This window comes from Thamnophis sirtalis, unplaced genomic scaffold (assembly GCF_051295495.1).
Source record: "Thamnophis sirtalis isolate CommonGarterSnake01/CBP01778 unplaced genomic scaffold, rThaSir2_p1.2 scaffold_3, whole genome shotgun sequence".
Taxonomy (NCBI): Eukaryota; Metazoa; Chordata; class Lepidosauria; order Squamata; family Natricidae; genus Thamnophis; species Thamnophis sirtalis.
Window position 1 is genome coordinate 141,869,189 of NW_028261383.1, and position 23,842 is coordinate 141,893,030.

Consider the following 23,842-nt stretch of genomic DNA (forward strand, 5'->3'; position numbering starts at 1 on the left):
GCAAATAATTCCATACCAGATATGTAAGATCGCCCATTGCAGTCTTCTATCTCCATCTTGAAGACACTTTGCTAAGAAAAAAAAAAGAGAAAAACAGAGGTCTGTCAGAGCACCAGGCAAAATAAAACAGGAGCTGGTTGTTGTTTATTTGCAAGATAGCCCTCCCTCCTGGCTCAACTAGGGTGTCATATTATTTGAACATACAAGAGCTAACTAGATCATTTTAATTGCACTGAATTAACATATATTTCCAGGTTACAACTGCAATGTTATCTGCAACTGGACATCAAACCACATTTCTAAAAAAATGAATATATTTCATGCGTAAACACAAACACAGTTGGAATCCAGAACTGTATTAACAGATGCCGACTTATAACCTGTTCATTCTCTTTCTCCAGTACACATGCACAAACACTTTTTTCTACTGGGAATAAAAAGCTATATCCATATCTGTATATTCACATATCAATAACTTGCATGTTTAATAAAAATGTGCTAAATATTCCTCCATGTTGTCTCTTATTATGTCTGAAATTGGTTGCCCTCCATACAAGGAAGGAAACTGTCAAATAATATTAGCTCACAAAATAGAAACTGAATGCTCCTTTAAAAAGTTGCAAGGAAAAACTATCAATCTTATATGATGAGGCAATGCTGGGTTCAGTCTTCATTGATCAAGTGGCTACTGCTACCGTAATAGTAAATCCTTTAGTAGCAAGGTACAGTAACAATTGATGAATGGAAGATGGCAGCAGCGGCTATGGTGCAATGAGGTTTCAGAGGGAGTTGCGGGTTATAACATCTGCTGCGTAGTACTGCTGAGAGCCTAGTCGCCGCCTGAAATAGGAGGGTAATTGAGGTTTTAGATAGGATTGCATCTAAGTGACCTCTCTTGTTCTGTGGATCTTGCCAGGTCAGGTGATAATACAGAGAAACTGGGAGAGATGAAGCAGATCAAATGACATCTAGAATACTACTCTAGGATGGAGGATTGCAAAAAAGGAATTCGACTGAGCACGGTTAAGAACTATTAAAGCCAACCTCATGGCAATTCATGTGGCGAAGGAGAAATACTTTACACAAATTGCATCTGCAGATAATCACTGGATGGATCTCTTCAGGATAACCTGATTCATTCTGGGGAAGGAAGACTTGGAGGTCCACCTGCAGGAGCGCTAAAGAATTTGTTGATTTTTTGGCAGCTAAAGTCATTTTAATTGTTCCCAGTTGGATGTTGACATGGACATTGGTCTGAGGGAGATGCCCAGGGCAGGTGCTTGTCCAGTTAGCAATAGCATTTAGATTTCTATACTGCTTCATAGTGCTTTACAGCCTTCTCGAAGCCGTTTACAGAGTCAGCATATTGCGCCCAACAATCCGGGTCCTCATTTTACTGACCCCGGAAAGATGGAAGGCTGAGTCAACCTTGAGCTAATGAGAATCGAACTCCTGGAGTGAGCAGTGAGTTATCCTGCAGTATTGCATTCTAACCAATGTGCCATCATGTTTTTTATCTAGGAATAGTTTGTTGGGAAACACCCACTCAGTCAAAAGGGAGATCTCAAGGGCAGATTTAGCTTTGAATCCTTGCACAATTGCAAGGGATCCAGAACTGAGCCATCTCCTTACACATGTAGGTCTACTTGCTTGTGCCTAATACAGTTTGACTCTGTTGCTCCTCAGGAAGTGGACAGAATTCTTGGGAATGTGAGCTTAGGCCACGTGTGTTTTAGATCTGTGTCCCCCCAGCTGATAAAAGCTTCCTAGGAAATGATGTGTGGTTGGGTACTGGCAGTGGTTAATGCATTTCTGGAGGGATGGTACCCTTGCCCTTTAAGAAATTGTAGTTCTCCCTCTTCTTAAGAAACCATCGCTAGCGCTGATTAACAATTTTCATCCTGCCTCTAATCTTCCCTTCCTGGAGAAGGTTGTTGAGAAGGTGGCCGTGTGGCAATTCCAAAGGATCCTGAGGAAACAAATTATCTGGACCTCTTTCAGTCAGGATTCAGGCCTGAACATGGGATGAAAATGACATTGGTCACACTTTTTCATGATTTCTGGCAGGAGCAGGACAGGAGAAGTACATTTGTCTTTGCTTAACTAGACCTCTTGGCAGTTTTCAATACCATCAACTATAGTCTTCTTTTGAAATAGGTTTGGGGACTATTGGGAAGACTTAGCCTGGTAGTGAGGAGGGATCAAGTGTGCAGCTAATCACTGCACAACCGCAAAAGGGCCAGGACCAGTCCATCCTAAATTCCTTGGAGCCTTATCTAATTGTTCCCAAGGGAGAGCTGCTGGACTGGGGAGATTCCATAGGCAGAACATAATAAATTAGTAGCTTGAACTCTACACATGTAGGTCTGGTTGTTGGCGTCTGACAGGGACTGGAAATAAGAGGCACAGCATTGTCCTGATTTACCTCCTTTCTTTGAGGTTGTTTCCAGTCAGTGTTGATCAGGAGAAAGAATGCTAACCCTTGGCCACTGCTTTGCAGGGTCCTTCAAAAGTCAAGGATATTTCATACAACCAATCCCATTCTCCAGGTTCCAACTCCATGTGTGCAGCATTTTAATGTCTATTCCAAGCAACTTCAATGTAACAAAGTCAACGGGGGCAAGTCAAGCCTAAGGCACAGGAACAATATCAGCAGGATGACAGCCCCCATGATGCTCAGGGTTCAAAGCATGGCCAAGGCAAATGTGGTTTCAATGGATTCAAGGTACAACAAAGGCAACATGACTCCAGCAGGTTCAAGGCACAATGAAAGCAACTTGGTGTCAATGAGTTCAAGGCACAACAATGGCAATTTAACCTCAATGGGTTCAAGATATGACAATGACAATATGGTCTCAATGAGTTCAAGGCAACAAGCCAAGAGGTAGTTATGAATGGTTGTCTCTGACAATCACAGGCTCCAAGCACAGAGGTAAATAGGCACCGACCAGTGTGCATCATTAGGAGGGGGCTACTCCTTATGAGTAGCCTTGCTGACTTCCATTGCACCTAACTGTGCTCCATTCTGCGTGACCTGGGATCAGGTGGAGGTGGCAACATTCACCTTTCACCAAGTGCATTTTATCTTAGGCGGAAAACTATTCTGGGAAATTGTGACTTTCACAATTTTTGAACATCAGAATGGAACAAAATATGCAAGCTTTTCCTGAAGGAGTTTTCAGAATATGAGATACCTCTGTCTAGCATTTATTTCTCTTCCATATATAGTTAACTGGTTCTGACTGTTGTAAGTAATTGTATCACTCACAGAGTTTGTTAAAAAAAAAGGCTGACAAAGCCTACTGTGAGACTATTTCAATATGGAACGAGGAACTGTGACGTTTACTACTAGCTTTCTGTATTGTATAGTTTTGTTGCAGGAATCATCACAAACCGGAACATTGTAGATTTCTTAGGATAACATACTAAAGAATGCTTTTGCTGTAATTGATATTTGGAGTGAGACCATAAGTACCTAATACTGGGTAACTATGGGAACATGACGTTTTAGACAGCGTAGAAGCCCTCACAAATATTTATACGTTCTGGAGTTTTAAAAAGCAGTTTTGATTATTTTGACAATATGTTCCAGATTAATTTGAAATGTCAAATGCAGTCAGACAAAAAAATTAATTTAGCAACTCGGTAACTAAATGTTTGGCAACATGTGAAATTCAGTTGCTAATTAGGTCCACAATAGCCTTTTTCTGGAAAAGCTTTCAGTTCTGTGGATACTTTCCCCCTCTATTCTTCTCCTTCCCAAACCTTGTCTCACTACATCCATCAATTTGCAGAGAAAGAATGCTTGCTTAATATGGCTAAATTAATCCATTCAGAACAAGCAGATCAATCTCCATATTTTCATATGCTTTATAACAGACTTTGATAATTTAAAAAGATGCACACTGTGGTATTATTTTACCTCCAAGGGAAAGTAAAATTCATGCTACCTTAGGATATAAACCTCAAATACAAGTTTTCAGACTTCACCTATTACAAGGAAGAAACAGGACCACTGTCTAGAATCCCCTCCAGGCTCTGTGAGTTGAGAACATTAGCACGTTAAAAGTAGAGTGCAGTGGCATCAGAAGCCCTTGAAGTTCTTTTCACTTTTGAAATAATGAATTTTTCCTCCTGGAGTGACAAAACCTGGGGAATAAAGCCTTCAGAAGTAACCCAATTATTTTAAATAGACACGCACACTGAAACTTTGGCATGATGTTGTTGATTTGCAACCTTTACAAAAGGAAGAAAGATCAGTGTTTTCTTGATAGAAAGCAGTTACTGAAAAACAGAGAAACCGACCCCCGGTGTGTGTGTGTACACATATATACATACACACACAAACATAATTATACACACATACACACACGTCATGAAGAAAATACAGACCTTCCTTAGAATACAACCAGCCCCCGCTCCAAAAAAAGCTCTATCCTGCTGAAAAGGAATGAATGGAATCGAACACAATGCCAAGAGCTAAACTATGTCACCCAGCTTCAAAGCATACACACACACACACACACACACACACACACACAAAGGTGTAGCAATTCAAGAGAACCCTACTAAGGGGTTTGTTTTCTAAACTGTGAGCCATACAAATCTAATATTCAAATACACACAACAGAAGGAAACAGGTTATGAAGGCAAAGATGTTGCATGGCAACATAACAAACAACCCTGGTCACATCAGCAGGATCCACAATTCTCTTGCATTGGCACAATTGCGTGACTAAAACTATGGAATTTAATTTAAAAATTGCTTTAATAGCAATGTGCATATTCTCAAACAATAATAATATTTACCAAAGCTCAAAGAACTGGGTACCAATAACATACTGGTTTATATTGTCCTTTAACTGGGTGAGATTATTTAAGTGTCTTCTGGTTACAGCATGGGCTGGCAAAACTCTTCTCTTTCACAACAGCGTACTTCATCTAAAATAAAACAAGGTCAGGAGAGGACCATTCCATACTTCCCAATATTCCCAGCTGCCCAGTATTCCAAACAAATTGTCTAGCATTACCTGGAAAACAGGAAGTTGCAGAGTCGCACACATTATTAGCCTTTAATTGTGCTGGTGAGCAACTAATGTCAGCTGATGGGTGAAAAACTACTTCTGGAATTATAACTTATGGACAGGTCAGTACGTTTATGACACCAAGGAAGTTGTGTGGAAAAGCAATGATTCAAAATAATGATCTAGGTTCATATGAATTTCTTCAGAACAGTATTATTGTATCATATTTTAAATCAACTGGAACACACTCTTTCTCTTAATAAAACATTTATTATTTCCTGAATTCAGTTAGTTATTTCTTCCTGTCTAGATATAAAGTAAGATGACAGTCATTTTGTCCACATTCAAATAATTGAAAATCATTTTTAAAAGTATAGTCAGATCATGCTTTGCATAAGTCTCTAAGCTAATCTGCAATAACTGCAGTGTGCTATACAAACCACAGCCAATGAATGTGATGTCTTATAGGTTTATGTATTGAAAACACAAGAGTGTCTGCTACACTCTATTTGACTTTCAGATTCAGCAATAAATCTTTATAACATTGCAACCTGCGAATCTATTTAACTTTTATTTGCTCTCCTATTAATATATAAGTGTTATATAAAACATACAACACACATTGTATTTATATATTTTGTACCTCCTGTCCACTGTCAGACAAGTCTACTTTCTCTTTAGAAGTTTATATAATATTTTTCTATTATATTTTTTTCTGATATTAAAAAAAGATTCATCAAGTCGTCAAGAAAAATAAAGACTTCCAGGGAAGATGATATACAGAAAACAGTTCTGCAAAAATAGAAATCAATGTTTGCAGCCACAAACAGGGAGCCAACGAAATGATTGCTTCCTTTGATCCTCTCTGGATAACAAAAGAATACAAGATTGCCCAAGTGTTGTCCTTACAGTTGCTCCTTCATATTCTACTAATGTGAATCCTTACAATCTCCAGAAAGGAGAGGAAGAATCAGGAGATGAGGGAATTCACTAGTATTGCTCCAGCTGCAAATAGAGCCTTTTTAAAGGACACTAAGTTCACATTTCTCTTGCTAACTGCTTTTGGAAATTGACTATTAACTACTTCAAAGAAATCAGACACTTTCGAAGCGAGAAGACTGCAAACACTGGGTGAATGTCTTTAATCATTAATTAAAGAAAATGAAGATTATAATCTTTACAAATTTAAAATAAACAACAAAAAACAAGACAAGGATTTGGCTACAGAAAGTTTTAAACAGATTAAGGGCTCAGAAAACTTTGAATATGGATTTTGAACATTAAGATTTTGAGATTATGCACGTTTGTGAAAAGAAAAAAATTGCTAATGGAGACATAACAAAACAGGTAACAGTGTTTAAAGGTATCTTTGAGGAACTGAACAAGTGACAGCATCAAGATTTTAAATCTATTGTGTCATCTATGTTGTGTCTTCCTAGAAGATATTACAGTTTGTTCCAAGAAGATGCTATGCAACAAAATCTAGATAATACGAACAAGAATTTAAATAAGAATTTGTCTTCAAATATAAAGAAAAAAAATTGGATGAAATTTAAAAATTAAGAAGGAAATAAAAGTGCCAATCCTAAAGAGCAACTGAAACCATTTCTTGTTGCTGGACTTAAAAAAGAGGCAGTTTAATATATTGAAGAAACTCATAAGATCAACAATCATATGGATTACACAGAAAGACATAGCATTTTGGATGTTTCTTTTGGGATTTCATAATATCTTGACTGGAAAAATGTGGTATATTGGATTTACTTAAATCTAATATGGTATTAAAGCATTTTCCCCTAGAACAGGGGTCTCAAACTTGACTTCATTGAGGGCCACATCAGGGTTGTGTTTGACCTTGGGAGGTTGGAGTGAGTGTGGCCAGGTGGGCATGGCTTGAGCATCACTCAACTCGGAGCCATCTGTGGTGGCTCAAGCACTCTGCCAATGAAAACAGGCTCCCAATCTCCATTTTCGGCCGCAACAGCCTCCTGCAGCTCTCTGCCTGCGAAAACAGAGCTCAGGTGGGCTGCCTGTGTCCCCCCCTCCCCTAGGTCCTGTTTTCTGCCACAACGGCCTCCCACAGCTCTCTACCAGCGAAAACGGAGCTCCATGTGGCATTCCCATGCTCTGTTTTCACTAATAGAGGCACCGCAGGATGGTCCTTTGTTGTTTCCAGGGTGGCCCCATGGTCCAGATCTAAGGACCCCGCAGGCTGAATCCAGCCTCCAGGTCTTGAGTTTGACGCCTGTGCCCAAGAAGTACCATATTTTTTGGTGTATAAGGTTGTACTCCCCCCCCCAAAAAAAAGTGGGTGGAAATGTCTGTGCATCTTATACAGCGAATGTTGTAGAAGCCCCACGCACTCGCCAGCCCCCACCCTTCAGCCTCTGCCTCCCAGCAATTTGCCTCCTTGCAGCAAACAGCAAACAGCAAACAGCTTGGTCAGCTTCACCACAGTCTGAACTAGCCTGAGCAGCCGATTGACGGTTGGATCTGCCTCCCAGAATACTCCCTATCAGCTGTTCCAGGCTGTGGGGATCGCGACTGCCCATTGCAGCCATCGCCACCCATCGCTGCCATCGCACACCCCATTTTCAACCTCTGCATGTCCCATTTTTGGCCTCTGCGCACCCAATTTTTGGCCTCTTCTAGGTGGCTGCTACCCCACCATCTATCCCCACCTGGAAGGGGCGAAAAATGGGACGCACAGAGAACCAAAAACAGGACACACGGAAACCAAAAATGGGACACACATAGGTAGCAGCAGTGATGGACAGCGACAGTGGCAATGGGCAGATGCAATCCCCGCAACCTGGAACAGCTGATAAGAGTATTCCGGGCAGCAGATCCAACCACCAATCAGCTGCTCGTGCTAAATTAGGCTATGCTGAAGCTGACCAGGCTGTTTGGTGTTTGCAGCAAGGAGGCAAATTGCTGGAAGGCAGAGGCAGATCGATCGTTGGTACTTACCTGAACCTCGATTCTAATGATGAGAGAAGGAAGTGCTAACCAGTGGGCTATCATCAGTCCTGATTGATGCATAGACTGAGAGAAAATCGTTGCAGCCACGCCTCTACTCCTTCTGCCCAGTTTCCTCAAGGTCATAGGGAGTAAATGTCACAACAAGGAACAAACAACTCCTCCCCCCAAGCCGCTACCCTACTAGGATGGGAAGGTAGCACCTCCCTCTCTCACACTCTACAGCCAAAAGATGCTTCAGCTGACGCGTAAGCGTCCAATCTATACTGTTGAATAAATGAAGTTGGGGTCGCCCAAGAAGCTGCCCTACAGCTATCCTCAAATGGTGCTCTAGTTGCCCATGCCGCCGTGGTGGCCGCACTGCAAGTAGAATGCGCAGTGATTCCGTGAGGGGGACTCTTGCCTTTAGCTTCAAAAGGCAAGGAAATCGCTTTCCTCAACCACCTACCTATCATGTTAGATGTCACCCTTGCACCTTGTCTGGACGGTTGGAAGGACACCAGAAGAGCTTCTGATTTACGGAACAAGGCCATTCGCTTGAGATAAATTCTCAGTGCCCTACGGACATCAAGCCTGTGCCAGAGTCACTTCCTAGAGTGAGACTGAGCTGGACAAAAATTGGGCAACACTATCTCTTGTGCCCTATGGAACGGAGTATTAAGTTTCAGCAGAAAGGCAGGGTCTTAAGGTTACTCTATCCTGCGGAAAATGCATAGATCGTTACGAGAAAACAGAGCCCCAATCTCTGAGATGCATCTAGCCAAAGTTATAGCAATTAAAAAAGTTACTTTGAGAGTTAGAAGTTGAAGAGATATCAAGCGAATCGGCTCAAAAGGAGGTTCTGTCATAGCTTGTAAAACTAAAGGTAAGTCCCACATGGAGAATCTATGTACTACAGGAGAGGCAATATTGGCAGCTCCTCTTAAGAACCTCCTAACTAAAGGAAGATGAGATAGGGGAACCTGATCTTCGCCTGGCAAAATGGTGGAAAGTTGTGCCGTTTGTGACGTAAGGTGTTGTATGCTAGATTCTTGTCTAACCCATCTTGTAAGAAGTCCACTGTTGGACAGAAGAGAGGACCCAGACATCTGACATTATGCATTCCCATTGTGACGCAAAATGATGCAGGCAGCCGCCTATGGGAAGTGTGGGATTCGATTCACTTCCCCTCTGCGGAAGGGATGACCGCTGCCCCCTCGAAAGGGCCGTTTAGCCTGACCCTGACCTCTATTCCTGTCCTGGAAGAAATTCCTGGACTGGAATCTGTCCCCCCTGGGGCCCCAATATCTGTTCTGCTGAAAGTCAGGTTCAGAGAGCTGGTAGAATTATTGTCTGTGATATGGAGCTGGGCGGGACTCCTGGCGCTTAGCTGTAGATGGGAGGACTTTCTTTTTCTTCTTGTTTTCCACCAAAATGAGATCCAAGGATTCCCCCAAAGAGCTTTTTGCCTGCATATGGAGCTGATGTCACATGAAACTTATTATCAACCTGCCAGTTCTTTAACCATAGGAGGCATCTTGAGGCTACAGAGGCAGACAAAGCTTGAGAGGCAAATTTAACTGAATCAAGAGTGGCATCAGCGGAATATTGGGTCGCCGCAATGATCTTGCTAAGATCTTTCATTGTGCGGGCGTCCTCTGGGGGTGTGCGCTCCTGCAATTGTTGTAGCCACAATAGAGTTGTTCTATTGAAAAAGGCAGCAACGGCTGCTGCGTTAATAGCCCAAGTTGAAGCCTGAAAACCCTTTCTAAGGAAAAGTTCCGCTTTCTTATCCTCAGGCTTCAGCTTGTCTGCAACATCTCTTGCAACTACAGCTGCTGAAGAAGACAGAGCGGCAACAGGGGTGTCAACCGCAGGCACCTGGAGGGCCTGAGAGAAGGTTTGCTCCATATTGTAAAGCTTCCTGCATTTACCCCAGGGTTTGGGAAAGTGCCAGGTTGGCCCCACTGACTCTTGACCACTTCTAGAAATAGAGGTGGGGCAGGCACCTCTTCTTTATCTAGGGCTTCCTTGGCAAACATAGTTTGTGTTAGGTCCTTACGGGAATCTGGAGCAGTTGCAGCAGTGCTGGCCCCCAATTTAGTTGTAGATTTCGCCTTAGTTAGCAACTGTTTGAATAGAGGTGGTTGGTTTAGTCTGGCAAAAGTAGGAGTGTCCTGCTTTGCTGAATCCTCATCATCAGACATTGCCAGCCCGTGCACAGGCTCCTCCCCAGTAACTGACCCCTCACTGGTAAAGAGGGCGAACCTGGAGTCTTGGCCTCCTCATTAACATGAACCGCCTCGGACCCCTTGTCCACACCAACTGGTTGGTTCTTAACTGTTTTTTTTGGAATCTGTGGACTCTTTGGTGATTTTGTGTCAGAGGAAATCCCATGGGATATTGCAGAAGCAATTAATCTTTGAATGTTAGGGGGTAAATTCTGCAATTCCTTATAATCATCCTCCATCTCTTCAATGTCAGGAAGTTCCACGTGGGAAGCCAGCGAGGGATGAGCCGAGGTGGCGCAGTGGTTAAATGCAGCACTGCAGGCTACTTCAACTGACTGCTAGATCAGCAGCTCAGCGGTTCAAATCTCACCGGCTCAGGGTTGACTCAGCCTTCCATCCTTCCGAGGTGGGTAAAATGAGGACCCAGATTGTTGTTGGGGGCAATATGCTGACTCTGTAAACCGCTTAGAGAGGGCTGAAAGCCCTATGAAGCGGTATATAAGCCTAACTGCTATGAGGAATGAGGAAATCTCTAGAAGAGCCCTCCAGAGGATCTCCCATCACCCCCTGATGGCCCTAGGGGAGACAGTGGGGGAAGGGGAAACATCCATTCGACTACCTCTACCCTCTCTAGTGGGAGATGGGGCTAAGGATGAAGCCAGACTAGAAACTTTGGAAGAAGATCTGCTCGCCCGGCTCTGTTGATCCAGCAAATGCTCCACCCGGACCACACGTTTCTCCAGGGCCCTCTGCCTTCATTGTTCATCTCTCAAGGTGGCCCTGGACGGTCGTTGTGCCTCTGGGGTTTTCGCAGCTATAGACCTAGGTTTCGCCCCAGCAACTGTCACCTCAGAACCCCGAGACCCAGTTGTGCCCTCTTGTCTGGAAGACATGCCTGCGCTAATCTTCACTTGCTCCATTGGTGAACCTGTGAAAAATCCACTCAATGGGCCCTCCTTCCCTTAATTGGCTTGCAGCTCCAACTGGAATGACCCTTACAATCCTTTCCAACTCACTATAATGAAGGCTAGTCTTTTTTTTTCAAAATGGCCACCGCTTGTCCAAGCAACTCAGAATGGCTGCCACCTTCAATTAATGGCCGCCCACTTTGGTAGAAATGACAGGCGGCTGAGGGAAAAGCTGAATTACAAAGCGATAATCAAATACTGCGCTTAGACAGCTTGCAGAGAACCCCCTGCAAGAATCCCGCCAGCGCGACTGCCAACTCCTGAAAAGCACTTCCTTTGGTGGCTGCTGGCTCGCTGCAAGGGAAGGAGAAGGCCTGTCAGAAAAAACTTTTTAAAACGGAGTTGCGGCTTTTCCCGCTGCCCGGGGCCACAGCTGCACGAGCCAGCTATAATTTAACTTTCAAGCCACCTCTTACCTCGTCTGCCATGGAGCTGTAATTTTAAACACTACCGGATCCAGCAGAGTGTGATCCAGCGCCGTGCGAGGAGGCGATGCGCCCGACACCTCCCCACTCACTGAATCAATTTCTCCGGTTTGATGAAATTTTGATAAGAAATAGATTGAATTAGCCAAATTCTCCTCAAATAATGGTAAATCTTATAGAAAAAAACAGTAAACCACAGAAAATAGCAAGAGCTATGAAGAAACACAGCCTAATTGGACCATAGACTGAGAAGAAACTGGGCAGGAGGAGTAGGCATGGCTGCAACTATTTTCTCTCAGTCTATGAACCAATTAGGATTGATAATAGCCCACTGTAGCACCTCCCTCTGCTCATCATTGAGGATATTTTGTTTTCCTCCCCAAAAGCTAGGTGTGTTTTATAGTTTGCAGCATTTTATAATCTGAAAAATATGGTACTTTATTTATCAGAATTTGATAGTATTTAAACTGGCTCTGTATCTCTCTTTGGTAAGGAAGTTTTGTGAACTTGTTCTTTTAAAGGAGAAATTATCCCTATTTTTATGTTAAAAGTTAGTATTTTATTTATACTAGGATACTGGGATTACTTTATTACTTTGCTAAATGTGGATTTGTCTATAGTTCAGAGTTGAGATATGGAATGTTTATTTGAATAGGCTATGCTGCTATTTGGAGTGGTTTGTTAGGAATTGTTGGCATTTGGAATGGAAAAATGTTGTGCCTTTTTAAAAGGAGAAATGGTCCTTCTTTGTCATGTTAAGCTGTAGGATTTTTTTGTTTACAGTAGAATATCAGGACCATTTTAGGGCTTTTAAATGGGGTTTTATTTACAGCTAAGAATTGAGATATAAAATGTTAACTTTTATACATGTTGTCAAATTTTAGAACTCTGGACTTTTTGCCTGATAATTGAAGAGGTTATTTATTTGATTTGCCTATTGTTAAGAGATATTCTAACCTAGGCTTCCAAAAGCAAGAAGCCAACCCCTCGTCTCGATAAAACCCCTTTTATTTAGTTTAAAATGAATTCCTCTCCAGCAAAATCCCAGCCAACAGTCTTTCAAGAGATTTCACAACTACAGACCTTTATCAGGCTTGGAAAGCTGCCAGGCCGATATCTTCCAAATGCCACTCTGTAGCAGACATACTTGGCAAGAAGTCAGGAACAGGTCTTCACTCTAATGAATTGAACTAATTGTCTTCTGCAAACTCGGCGCCCCTTTCCCTCCTCTTTATTTCCTATGGGAGGGGCCATTCACCGTCCACCTGTGGCTTTACTCCCAAGTCAATCCATGTTCCTTAGCTGTTCCCTTCCCCTGGCAGCTCTGTGCATGCGCACACTGGGAACAGGCTCCAGTTGTTCTTCTGCCCCACTGATGTCCAACTCTGAAGGCAGCTGATAACTGTCATACCGCCCTGGCCCCATCTCTGCCTCTGATGCAGAGCACTCGTAAGAGCCTTCCCCAGACTCCAGGACTAGCCCATGTTTCTCCCCAATCTCCTCACTGTCCAAATCTGTAGCCAGATCTGCTGGCGGGCCACAACAAGAGATAAGTTATAGGAAGAAGAGTTTTATATTTGTTAAGTAGGTGCATTGTGAAATTTATTATACTTGTTATGATGGTGAGAAGGTTATTGGTGGGGGGGGGGTCTCTTTATTTATATGCTTTCTTGCATTCTCTTTTTCCTTTTGTTTTTCTAGCTTGTATTATTTTTCTTACTGTTGGAATTAAAACTTTCAATAAAATTATTACAAAAGAAATTATAAAACTGAAACAACTTTTACTATATATGACAAAATAGAGAATATATTTCCAGCCTGAAACCAGGTTTTTGGTTTTATAAAACCCAGTTCAAATCCATGCCCAACCAGAAGCAGGTTACTGAGTAGTTTTTGAGCCAATCACTTAGTCCACATTTTTGAGAAAAATTGGAAGCGGGAATGCTACATATGCTACATATGCCACCAGGAACTTCTGGAAAAAATACAAGATAAATTGAAAAACAATCTACCTTGGGTGACAATTTATTTGCCTCCTCTCTGCAGATGGGAGGGCTTGTAGAACAGCCTTTAAGCTTTATAAGGCTATGAAGACCAAGACCATCATTTTGACTTCGGTCCCAAGAGCCAATGTATCAGCTTTAGAAGAAGCAAGGTATCATTCAATTAGATCTTAAACATTCCAATCCTTCTGCACCAGCTGAAGTTTCTTAACAGCTCAAGGCAAAAAGCAGTTACACTCAAAAGATTTATGGAATCAAAGAAAAAAAGTGTGGGTTATGAGATGCTTCCATGCTATTCCCAATCTGGGATTTTCAATTTTTATTGTATTTCATCCTTTTTGGCTGGAAATGACAGAGTCTAACATAAGACATCTTTTCAGAATTGTTGAAATTTTAGTTTTCCCTGTATTTATCCCTGCAGATAAAAGCCCAGAATGTTGAAGCAACTTATGGTACAGTAGATATTTTGAAAGTGTCTTGACTTACCAATTCTTCTACATTTCAAAAATCTTTACCCTATTGATAGATCTTGCAGTATAATATTGCTATGCCAACAGCAATGTGACTATATGACAAGCTGTACCCCAATACAAAGTAGATATGCATCAAGCAGACATGTTGACAAAAATATGTATGAACTTTGCATGAATACAGTGCACAAACTCTATACAAAAATATATTTCTAGTACCGCACTGCAGTCATATACAGTGCTAAGCCATAGCTTTTATCTGTAATTTATAGAACAAACTACAGTGGCCTGAATCATATATACTACTAATCCTCAAAGCATAACTAACAAATCACAATTTAAACAATAAACAAACCACATTATGTTTTAGACCAGTTTGTTCACACTATTATATTCAGATGGCTCCAAAATGGTGAAGGTAAAACAGAACTGCGAGAACATTAGCATTTAAAACATACAGGCCAATAATAATAATATTAAAGGTTTTTCTCAGAAATGATGATAATCATAATTATTATCAGCATCATCACGATGTACTGCTTTGTCTCAATATCAAAGTGATTCTGTATTTTAGGTTGCAAACAGAAGTCTGCAAAGACTGAAGATATTTAATCAAGTGTACTATATACAAATTGAATCAGATGCCATCTGGCATGATTAACTAACCACATATATACCACTTGAACTGCAATTATGTACACAATTTTAATTGCTTTTAGTTCAAACTGCTCTCATACAAAAATAACATCTTCTACATACAAAATGGGTAGACACTGATAAATCCAACCTCTAGGAAACACTAACATGCACATTTCTTTTATTGGGCAATATCAAACAGATTATGTAATTACAGGCAAAAACTAATATGCAATTTGCAGCCAAGAAAACTTCATGTTCCCATGTTTGCCCTCAGAATGTTAGTGTACTGTGTTATGGAATTTTCAAGAACCCGTTTTTTAAAAAAAAATCCAGAACTCTGTTCAAGATTCTAGTAACAGAAAAGTAGATATGTTCAAGGAAACTTTTTTTCTCTGAGTATCTCACAGAATCCCATTGAGTTATCATGAAAAATTCTGGCTTAGAACACTATATTAAAGTAGAACGTGTATATTGATGCACGCTCTACTCTAGTGAATATTTGTATTATTATTATTATTTTTGTATTGTTATGAATCATCACAGGGCTTTAAGGACAATGTATACTTGCACTCCGAAAGGAATTATACTAATCAAGGATTTTAATGTGTCAAAAATAGATTAGATATATCAAGTTACTTTAATAATGAAACTACTTCTATAAAAATATAGTAGAATGGTTAAATAACTCTTCATAAATGTCATCATACTATTCTATCATGCTATTGCTGCTTTTGCAATAAGCATAGAAACAAAACTCTAATATATAATACAGATAGTTATTGTGGCCCAGCAGGTGCCATTGGAGCTGCCACCAGACTCCGACAGCGAGGGGCCCTCTGAGTCGGCTCTGGAGGATGTGGAGGATCTTGGACAGGGTTCCGACTCCGAGCAGGGCGCAAAGAGGCTGGTTGGCCACCAGGAGGCACCTGAGCCTTGGACCAGTAGGGAGGAAACAAGGGAGAGTGAGCCGGAGGCCAGTAGTGAGTTGTTCCTGGATGCACGCCATCGAAGAACTACAAAGTGTCAGGAACAATTACTCAATTACAGGAGGTGATTGTACTCAGCTGGTGGTCATTAGGCTCCTCTCCAGACTATAAAAACTACTTGTGCACACGGCCCTCTTTGCAGAAGTCAACGCAGGATTGAATGTCGGAGGACAGTACTGAGAGCTTGGCAGGCTGGATTGCTGCCAAGCCTTATCTGTGTTTATTGCTGCCTGAGTTTGTCTGAATTGCTGCCAAGGTCCTTATCTGTTTGTTTTGCTTGGCTTTCAGCCATCCAGGTTTTGGTGTCTTGCTATTAAAGGACATTCCAGTTAAGCTTGTCTCGGCATTCGTTACTGGACGGAGGAGGGGGTCAGAACAGATAGTAGTATTAATTACAATCATAGGGGGACCAGAATTTCCATTGCTAAGCAAGGCAGTTGTTAAGCGAGTAACAGCCAATTTAGAATCTTTTTTGTCACAGTTGTTAAGCGAATCACTGCAGCAGTAATTAAGTGATTCTGCTTGTCGAAAGCTGGCTAGAAAGTCATCAATGGCAATTACATGACCCAGGGACACTGTAACTATCCTAAATATATGCCAGTTATCAAGCAAATTTTGATCACGTAATCGCGGACATGCAGAGATGGTCATAAGTGCAAGATGGTTGTTAAGATGGTCATAAGTCCCTTTTTTCAGTGCTGTTGTAACTTCAAACAGTTGCTAAATGAATGGTTGTGATTCAAAGACTACCTGTATTTTTTTTCCAAGACAGCTTCCTCTTATTACATTTGTTGTTTTGTTCTGTTTAGAGTAAAGACAATTAGGTACTGATAACAAGAGTTTGCCTGAGGAGCTCAAAAGAATTAAAGGAGGGATTTTTCAGAGTATAAGACGCTCTGGAGTATAAGATGCACATTAGTTTTCAGGGAGGAAAACAAGAGAAAAAAAATCTGCCTCTGCCTACCAGCATCCATCGGTATTCATCTGGTTAGCGTCCTTGCAGCAAACAGCAAACAGCCTGGTCAGCTTCAGCACATTATCGCAGCCTGATTCAGCATGAGCAGCTGATTGGCGGTTGGATTGGTCTTCCAGAATATCGTCAATTAGCTATTCCAGGCTGCGAGGATAGTCACAGCCCATCACCACCTCTGCGTTTTTGGCCTCTTCACGGTGCGTTATTGGTCGGTTCCAGATGGTGAGGATCAGTGACGGTGGGGAATGGCCAAAATGCAATGTGTTGGCAATTTTTGCCAAGGCCCAAAATTCAACACACAGAGGTGGCAATGTGCTGTGGCAATGTGCTGTGGCGATCCCTGCAGCCTGCGATAGGTCTAAAATGGAGTGGGTGGAGGTCAAAAACAGCCAAAGGATGGAGGCCGGCAAGTGGGCGGGGCTTCAGCTACATTTGCAGTAGAAGATGCATAGACATTTAGACCCACATTTTGGGGAGTGGGGGAGTGCGTCTTATACTCCAAAAATACACTAATCAGATGAACTGCCTTGTTCTGAGGGACTGAAGGCTGAGCTGTGAGAGGCAAAAGGTCACTGCCTGAAGAGCTGTGGATTGCAGACAAGAGCTGGTCAATGCCCATCATGGCTGATTAGGTGACTGCTTCCTGCTGAGTAAATAGAGACTCTGTCTAAGAGGATTATAAGGCAGCTTGATTCTAGGGAAAGTTCAGTGAGGAAGTGAACAAAGGGCTAACAGAAGTTTGCTATGGAGTCACTAAATAAGAAACCCCACTAATCTGACAAATGAACAAGAAAACCTTTTTATTGAATAGTACTCTAAATTAAAAAAAAACACAGCACATATTTTCTTCAAATTGGTAGCAAGGTAGCAGGCCTTGAAGAAAAAGTCACAGTTGAGCTACGAAGAAAGGATAGGGATTTATCAGTTCAGAGAAAGGAACTCCACAAAGAAAGCAGGGATAGTAACAGCAACCACTTTGGGAGTCCAACTGGATTTGTGGCTCCTGCTGAAGAAGCAGGTAGCAGCTGTAGCCAGAGGCCATTTGCAGAGATGCATTTATTACATCCGTTCCTAGACAAGGAGGAGTTACTGATGGTCACAATGCTCTAGTCACTTCCTGTTTGGACTACTGCAACATGCGCTCCAGGGGGCTGTCCTTAAGGATCATCCAGAAACTTCATCTGGTCAGAATGCGGCAGCACACACAGTTCTAGGCAAACCCAAAGTTTTACCATGTTATACCACTGCTGTATAAGCTGCACTGACTCCCATTGAATCCTACTCAATACAAAGTACTGTTTTTTCAAAGCCCCATATGGCACAGTGCTGGGTTATCTGCAGGACTGCCTCTTCCTGAAGACAAATACCCATCCAAACAGAGATGGTTTGTTCCAGGTCCATCTCTTTAATACTGTTACCTGGTGAGATCTAGGAAGCAAACCTTTTCTATAACTGCACCTGACTTGCAGAACAATCTGCCCTGTGAGATGCAGAGGGTCTCTATGATTCTTGCCTTCCAGAAGGTTCTTAAGATTTGGCTTTTTCCTTGGGCACTAGCTTAGGTAGAAGGTGAGCCCAACTTTTATGGTTAGGATTGTTATGGTGCTTAGAGATTGGAGAATATATTTTTTATATTTTGTTACCTATTTGTTATAAGCTGTCCAGAGGTCGGGTTTTTTTTTAATATCATGAACAGCCACACAAATCTTTTAAATAAATAAATAAACCCTCCCTAAGGCAGACAGAGAAAGGAAGGAACAATTGCTGTGAGTGAGAATAACAAGCACACCCAAGACATGTAGAAAATATTCTGTACTGACGTGTGTGTGTGTGTGTGTGTGTGTGTGTGTGTGTGTGTGTGTGTGTGTGTGTGTGTGTAATTGTGGTCTTTGCAGATGAGACAGTTTCTGATGTTCTGGCAAAGGGGAAAAAAAGAGAGAGATTGCAGAATGGAAAACAGGATGGTGTACCTCTTGAGTGGAAGCAACATTGCCCTATTAAAAAATCAAAAAGAAGAGTCATGGTCACTTATATGAAGAATTAAAATGAATGTCTCTTGATGCGTGGAAGGACAAGCAATATTGCAAAGAACATTATATCACCACAGACTCGGAAAAATCTCAGAAGGAAGCTCAAGACCTTATGTCAAATGTAGCCAGACAATACTTCAAACAGAAGATGTGTGTACGCAGAGAGAGAATCGAGGACATAGCTCTTGATGGTTGTACTACAGATACTAGAAAATAATAAAACCAACTACTGTAAACTGCAAGACTCAATATATGTAGCAGGCCTAAAGTTCAACTGCTGCATCTCTTTCGCCCACTCCTGCATAATGTCCTATTTGTTCCTTGGCAAAGCAATACTTGAAGTCTAACCCCTGTTACAGTAACAGAGCATCTTGATCTAATAGAGAATATGGGACCTTGACGGAAATATCTAAGAACTGTTACGTAGACAAAGAGGGCTGAAAAGTTCTGTAAAACTTTGCGTTCCTGGTGGCTGTCACGTCCGCTCGGTGTATTTCAAAAATTGCAGCCCTGTCCATGAGACAGGATCTTTGCGTTTTCCACACGAACAGGGTGGTCCTCAAATTTGATCCAGCCTTCATTCCTAAGGTCAACACCAGGTTCCACAGGGCCCAAGAGCTGGTTCTGGTATATAGAATAATGGTCAATACCATACCAAGGAAGTCACAAATTTGCAACAATATAGGAAGTGTTCCACAAAAAATAACAGCAAGTTAAAGCCAGCTTATTTGCTACACCGAGGTAGTCCCATCTAAGTTTTGACTCATTCCTGAGACTATACATTAGCAGTTGCAACACATGTTCATATTCAGATTCTCTAATCTTACATCACATGGATATCTAGCCCGAAAATATAGCATGGTAGTCAGCCCTCAAACAGAGCTTCATTTCTTTCAATTCAAAGGACTGGGCCGAACGAAGTTTATTTAACTTAAGGAACATAATTCAAATTTCCCAACAAAGACCATTAGTAATTCTCAAAAGATGACACTTTCATTGGGTTTCCAAAAGGGTCCTAGTTCTTGCTGGTGATGCCTTGTGGTATTTAGCACACTCCCTTAACTCCACACACATCTTTTAAGACATCCTGTCACTGCAGCTCTTCACAGCAAGATTGAGAAGTGGTGTGGTTTCAGTTTAGTCATAAAGAATTACCGAAGAATATAATGAACAAATGGATTTTACAAAAATAGCAAGAGAGGAGCCCAAAAGGCTGGCAATTGTGCGCTTGGAAACTTGTTTTCCAAACTTCTGTCATATGCTGCTGTCATTGAGATACAAGGCAAAAAAAAAGGAGTTAAGTGCCCAATTCCCATTAAAAGCCAAGCGCATGTTCCCCCCTCCCCCCAACAAAGGGATTACAAAAACTGTGTAGAACAGGGAAAACATGGACTTGATAGCAGCCTGGGAACTGGAGACAATAATTAACACCTTGACGCTTATTGAGTTATGGGAAATCTTAGTCAGGTCTAGGAAGATTCTACTGTTTTTCCCCAACCATCATTTCCCTCAGCAGAAGCCTAATTTCCTCTATGAATATTGGTTTTCCACTCCTGTTGCAAAGAGAGGTTAGTCAGATGAACCAACTATACAGAGGAAGGGGAAATCTGGATCAGTAGAAATATTTCTAGCTGAAAAATATCCCTTTTATTTGTAAATTAATAAAAGCTAACAAATAAATATCCAGCCCCAAAGAAAATGTTTTCTCAATATTTAGGCAAGTGTTGATTCTCTTCACCATGAACTTGTAACTGTGGCACAGAGAACCTTAGTGAAAAGAATAGAAAGGAATTAGGAAGGAGAAGGAGAGGCATTCTATTACCACCAGCACTGCACCTGTATGTATGTAAACGGTTCTGAATCAAACTGATGTTAAAAGAGAGTTGGAATTGGACTTTGTATAAATTTGAAGATTAATACTTACTTTAATTAGAGTTCTGAATTGCTTTCCATGTTTCAAGGTTAAGTTCCCAGGGTTTTTCAATTCTTTTTACATAGAACAATAGCAGGACTGGCAACAGCACTTAGACTTATATATCACTTTTACGGTGCTTTACAGCCCTCTCTAAGAGGTTTAAAGAGTCAACATATTGCCCCCAACAATCTGGGTCCTCATCGTACTGACCTCGGAAGGATGGAAGGCTAAGTCAACCTTGAGCCGGTCAGGATTGAACTGCTGGCAGTCGGCAGAATTAGCGTACAATACTGCATTCTAGCTACTGCGCCATCAACGGCTCGTACTGCAAGACCACGAATCACCCTACATGACCACAAATGTAGATAAGTTTTTCCTCTGCCTCCCATCACCTATACTGATAGTCCTCAATTTATGACCATAATTGAGCCCAACATTTCTATTGCTGAGTAAGACAGTTGTTATGTGAGTTTTGCCAGGATCGCGAACTGAAATGGTTCGGACTCTGGGTTGGAGGTTAGCAAGCCTGCATTTGAGACCTAAGTGCTAATATGTGGCGGGATGAGCTCCTATCAGTTGCTCCAGCTCCTTGACGGAGACATGAAACAAGCCCCCATGGGCATCTCCCAGTTGATGTCACCAGCTAATCCTTTCAACAGGGAAGCACCTTAAACCGTGCCTCTGACACAAAGGGAGGGGGGAGTTTTGCCAAATTTTACAATTTTTCTTGCCATAGTAGTTAAGTGAATTCCCATTGACTTTGCTTGTCAGAAGGTTGCAAAAGGTGATCACATGACCCCAGGACACTGCACTGCAACTGTCATAAATATGAACCAGTTGCCAAGCGTCTGAATGTTGATCACATGACCATGGGGATGCTGCAATTGTTGTAAGTGTAAAAATGGTCATAAGTCATGTTTTTCAATGCTATTGTAACTTCAAATGGTAACTAAGCCAACTGTTGTAAGTTGAGGACCCCCTGTATTCTGAAAAATCTCAAACATCAGGTTTTAGTTAAATAACTATTTATAATTTTGTGTTTAAAAACTCAGTAGTAGCAACACATGCTTTTCTTAACACATTTTATCATTTCCAAAGACTGAAACATTACTAAATAGGTATTTAGCTAACCACATGGATACTGTACTAACATGGTTAATGGCCATTTAGTGGTAGTAATCTTTATCAAAAGCTCTCTTCCATAGATGTTCAGCTCTATTAGTTTACTAATTAAAAATTACATGCATATTTATTATATACCTCAAATGCACTATATGCTGTTGCAGCCCATACCTATGATACGCTCATTTGTCAGAATAATCTTAGTGTTGTTTAAAATTCAAGCATTTAATATTAAAAAGAAACCTTTCCATTTAGCACTTATGCTTATTTCAAAGAGAGCTCTCAGTATCTCCCTTAGGTCTGCCTTGTAGGTTCATATACTAAAAGGATATTCTCTGAAGAAAAATACACAGAAATTCTTCAAACCACTTGCACAAGGTACGTTTATTCCTAAAGGATTAAGCACTGATGTTAAGAATGTCTCGGTCTTCTGTAAGAAGTGAAAAACTTATGGGGAATGAAGTCAATAATAATGATTTAAAAATGATTTATGGACCACTGCCAAAGTAATGTGAGCATTATTTTAACATTCATGCAGGTATTTCCATATCAAACACACACTTCCACACTTCATCTTTTTTTGCCAGTTCCCTATCAACTTGTGGTTGAATATACTGTAGAGCAAGACACAAATCCCAGAAAAGGAGAATTTTTTAAAAGGAGGGTAGTTCACCTTCCCAATTCCCCATGCCATGTTCATCTTCCTGGGAAACACACACCCGTTAAATTCTATGTCATGAAAATAGGGCCAACCCACAATATTTTTTTTTTCTGGAGGCCAAGGAACATTGCAAACACTTGGAAAAGGAAAGAGTCCTCTTCATAAAAGTATCATGCCTTAGGGCAGGTGTCGGTAAACCTAAACACTCAAAGAGCCATTTGGACCTATTTCCCACAGAAAACACAGGGAGCCACAAAGGTCCTAACTGGAAGCCCCCTGTTCAATTCTGGAGCTGACCTGAAGTTCAGTTCCTCCCACCATAGAGTCTCCTCCTAGCGCGGCGTACTTTTTCCTCTACCTATCATAACCGAAAGCCCTATCAATTGTGGAGACAACTGGAAAACCCTCCCCTTGCCATAGAGTCTTCGCCTGGCGCACTGTGCTTCTCTCCCCCTCCACCGGAAGTTCCTCTCAAAATTGTGGCGCCGACTGGTGACGGAGCCACATCAGAGGGAGGAAAGAACCACATGCGGCTCCAGAGCCGCAGTTTGCTGACCCCTGCCTTAGGGTATATAATAAAGGGAATTCAGCAAGAAGTCATTGCATTACGTCTACATAATAACACATCTGTCCAATTATTGGATTATTTCTGTGAGACTTCCAAGGCAATTATGTATAGGACAGGCATGGGAAAAATACAGGTTAGCAATCCTTGGGGGGGGAGGGGGGTTGTAGAATTTTCTTATGTAGAAAGCAGAAAAGACAGCTCTCTAAGGCAGGCAGGTAAACGGCTAAAAGGATTTTGTAAACTGGAAGGGACTAGTTTACACACACTAGGTCTAGGCATCATGACAGGCATAGATCATGTGATGACATCTAACGTTTGAAGCTTTCAGGGACTGGAAAAATGGGCTATACTAAGTAAACAATTCTGAGTATTCACTGATTCTTGGAAAAAACTGGACACTGCAGAGTGGTTAACCATTTTGTTTTCTTTTGTTCAGGACTCCAAGCACTTAAAGCGAAGTGGCAGTAAGTGTGTAAAATATGCTCTACTTCTTCATTTATCTATTTTGCTTCTTATTAAGTACTTTTCCAACACATTTTGATGTGGGAAGATGGGGACTCTTGGCTGAGCATGGTCAGGATGGTAGGGAATCTCTGCTCAGAGTTTTGTTTGCAACAAGCATCTTGTCATATTTATTTATCACTGTGATTGTAACCAGCAGAAAAATAAAACAGCATTACTTGGAATTCTCAAGGTTCTGCAAAAGCTCTTGCATTTTGAGATGTCACAGGCAGAAACTGTTAGACGAAAGCATCAATATTCCAAAGCAGGCCTTCCTGTTCCAGGATGTTTTATTCCCTCTCATTTGTGAGGTTTATTGTCACCAGAAGATAGCATTCCATGGTCACCTAACAGACTCAAGCCCTCAC

The 23,842-nt window shown here is 41.5% G+C and overlaps 1 protein-coding gene across 4 annotated transcripts in view; it reads right to left on the reverse strand.

Annotated features, from left to right (window-relative positions):
* Window positions 1-23,842, reverse strand: part of IKZF4 (IKAROS family zinc finger 4) — a 66,041-nt gene that overhangs the window by 37,133 nt on the left and 5,066 nt on the right. For 3 of the 4 annotated variants that reach the window (XM_014070354.2, XM_014070358.2, XM_014070356.2), the window contains exon 2: window positions 17-71. In XM_014070354.2, coding sequence (XP_013925829.1) covers window positions 17-56 — 40 coding nt within the window. In that variant the 5' untranslated portion in view covers window positions 57-71. Of the gene's footprint in view, window positions 1-16; window positions 72-23,842 lie in introns of those variants that run through there. The other variant, XM_014070357.2, reaches the window with a different exon arrangement.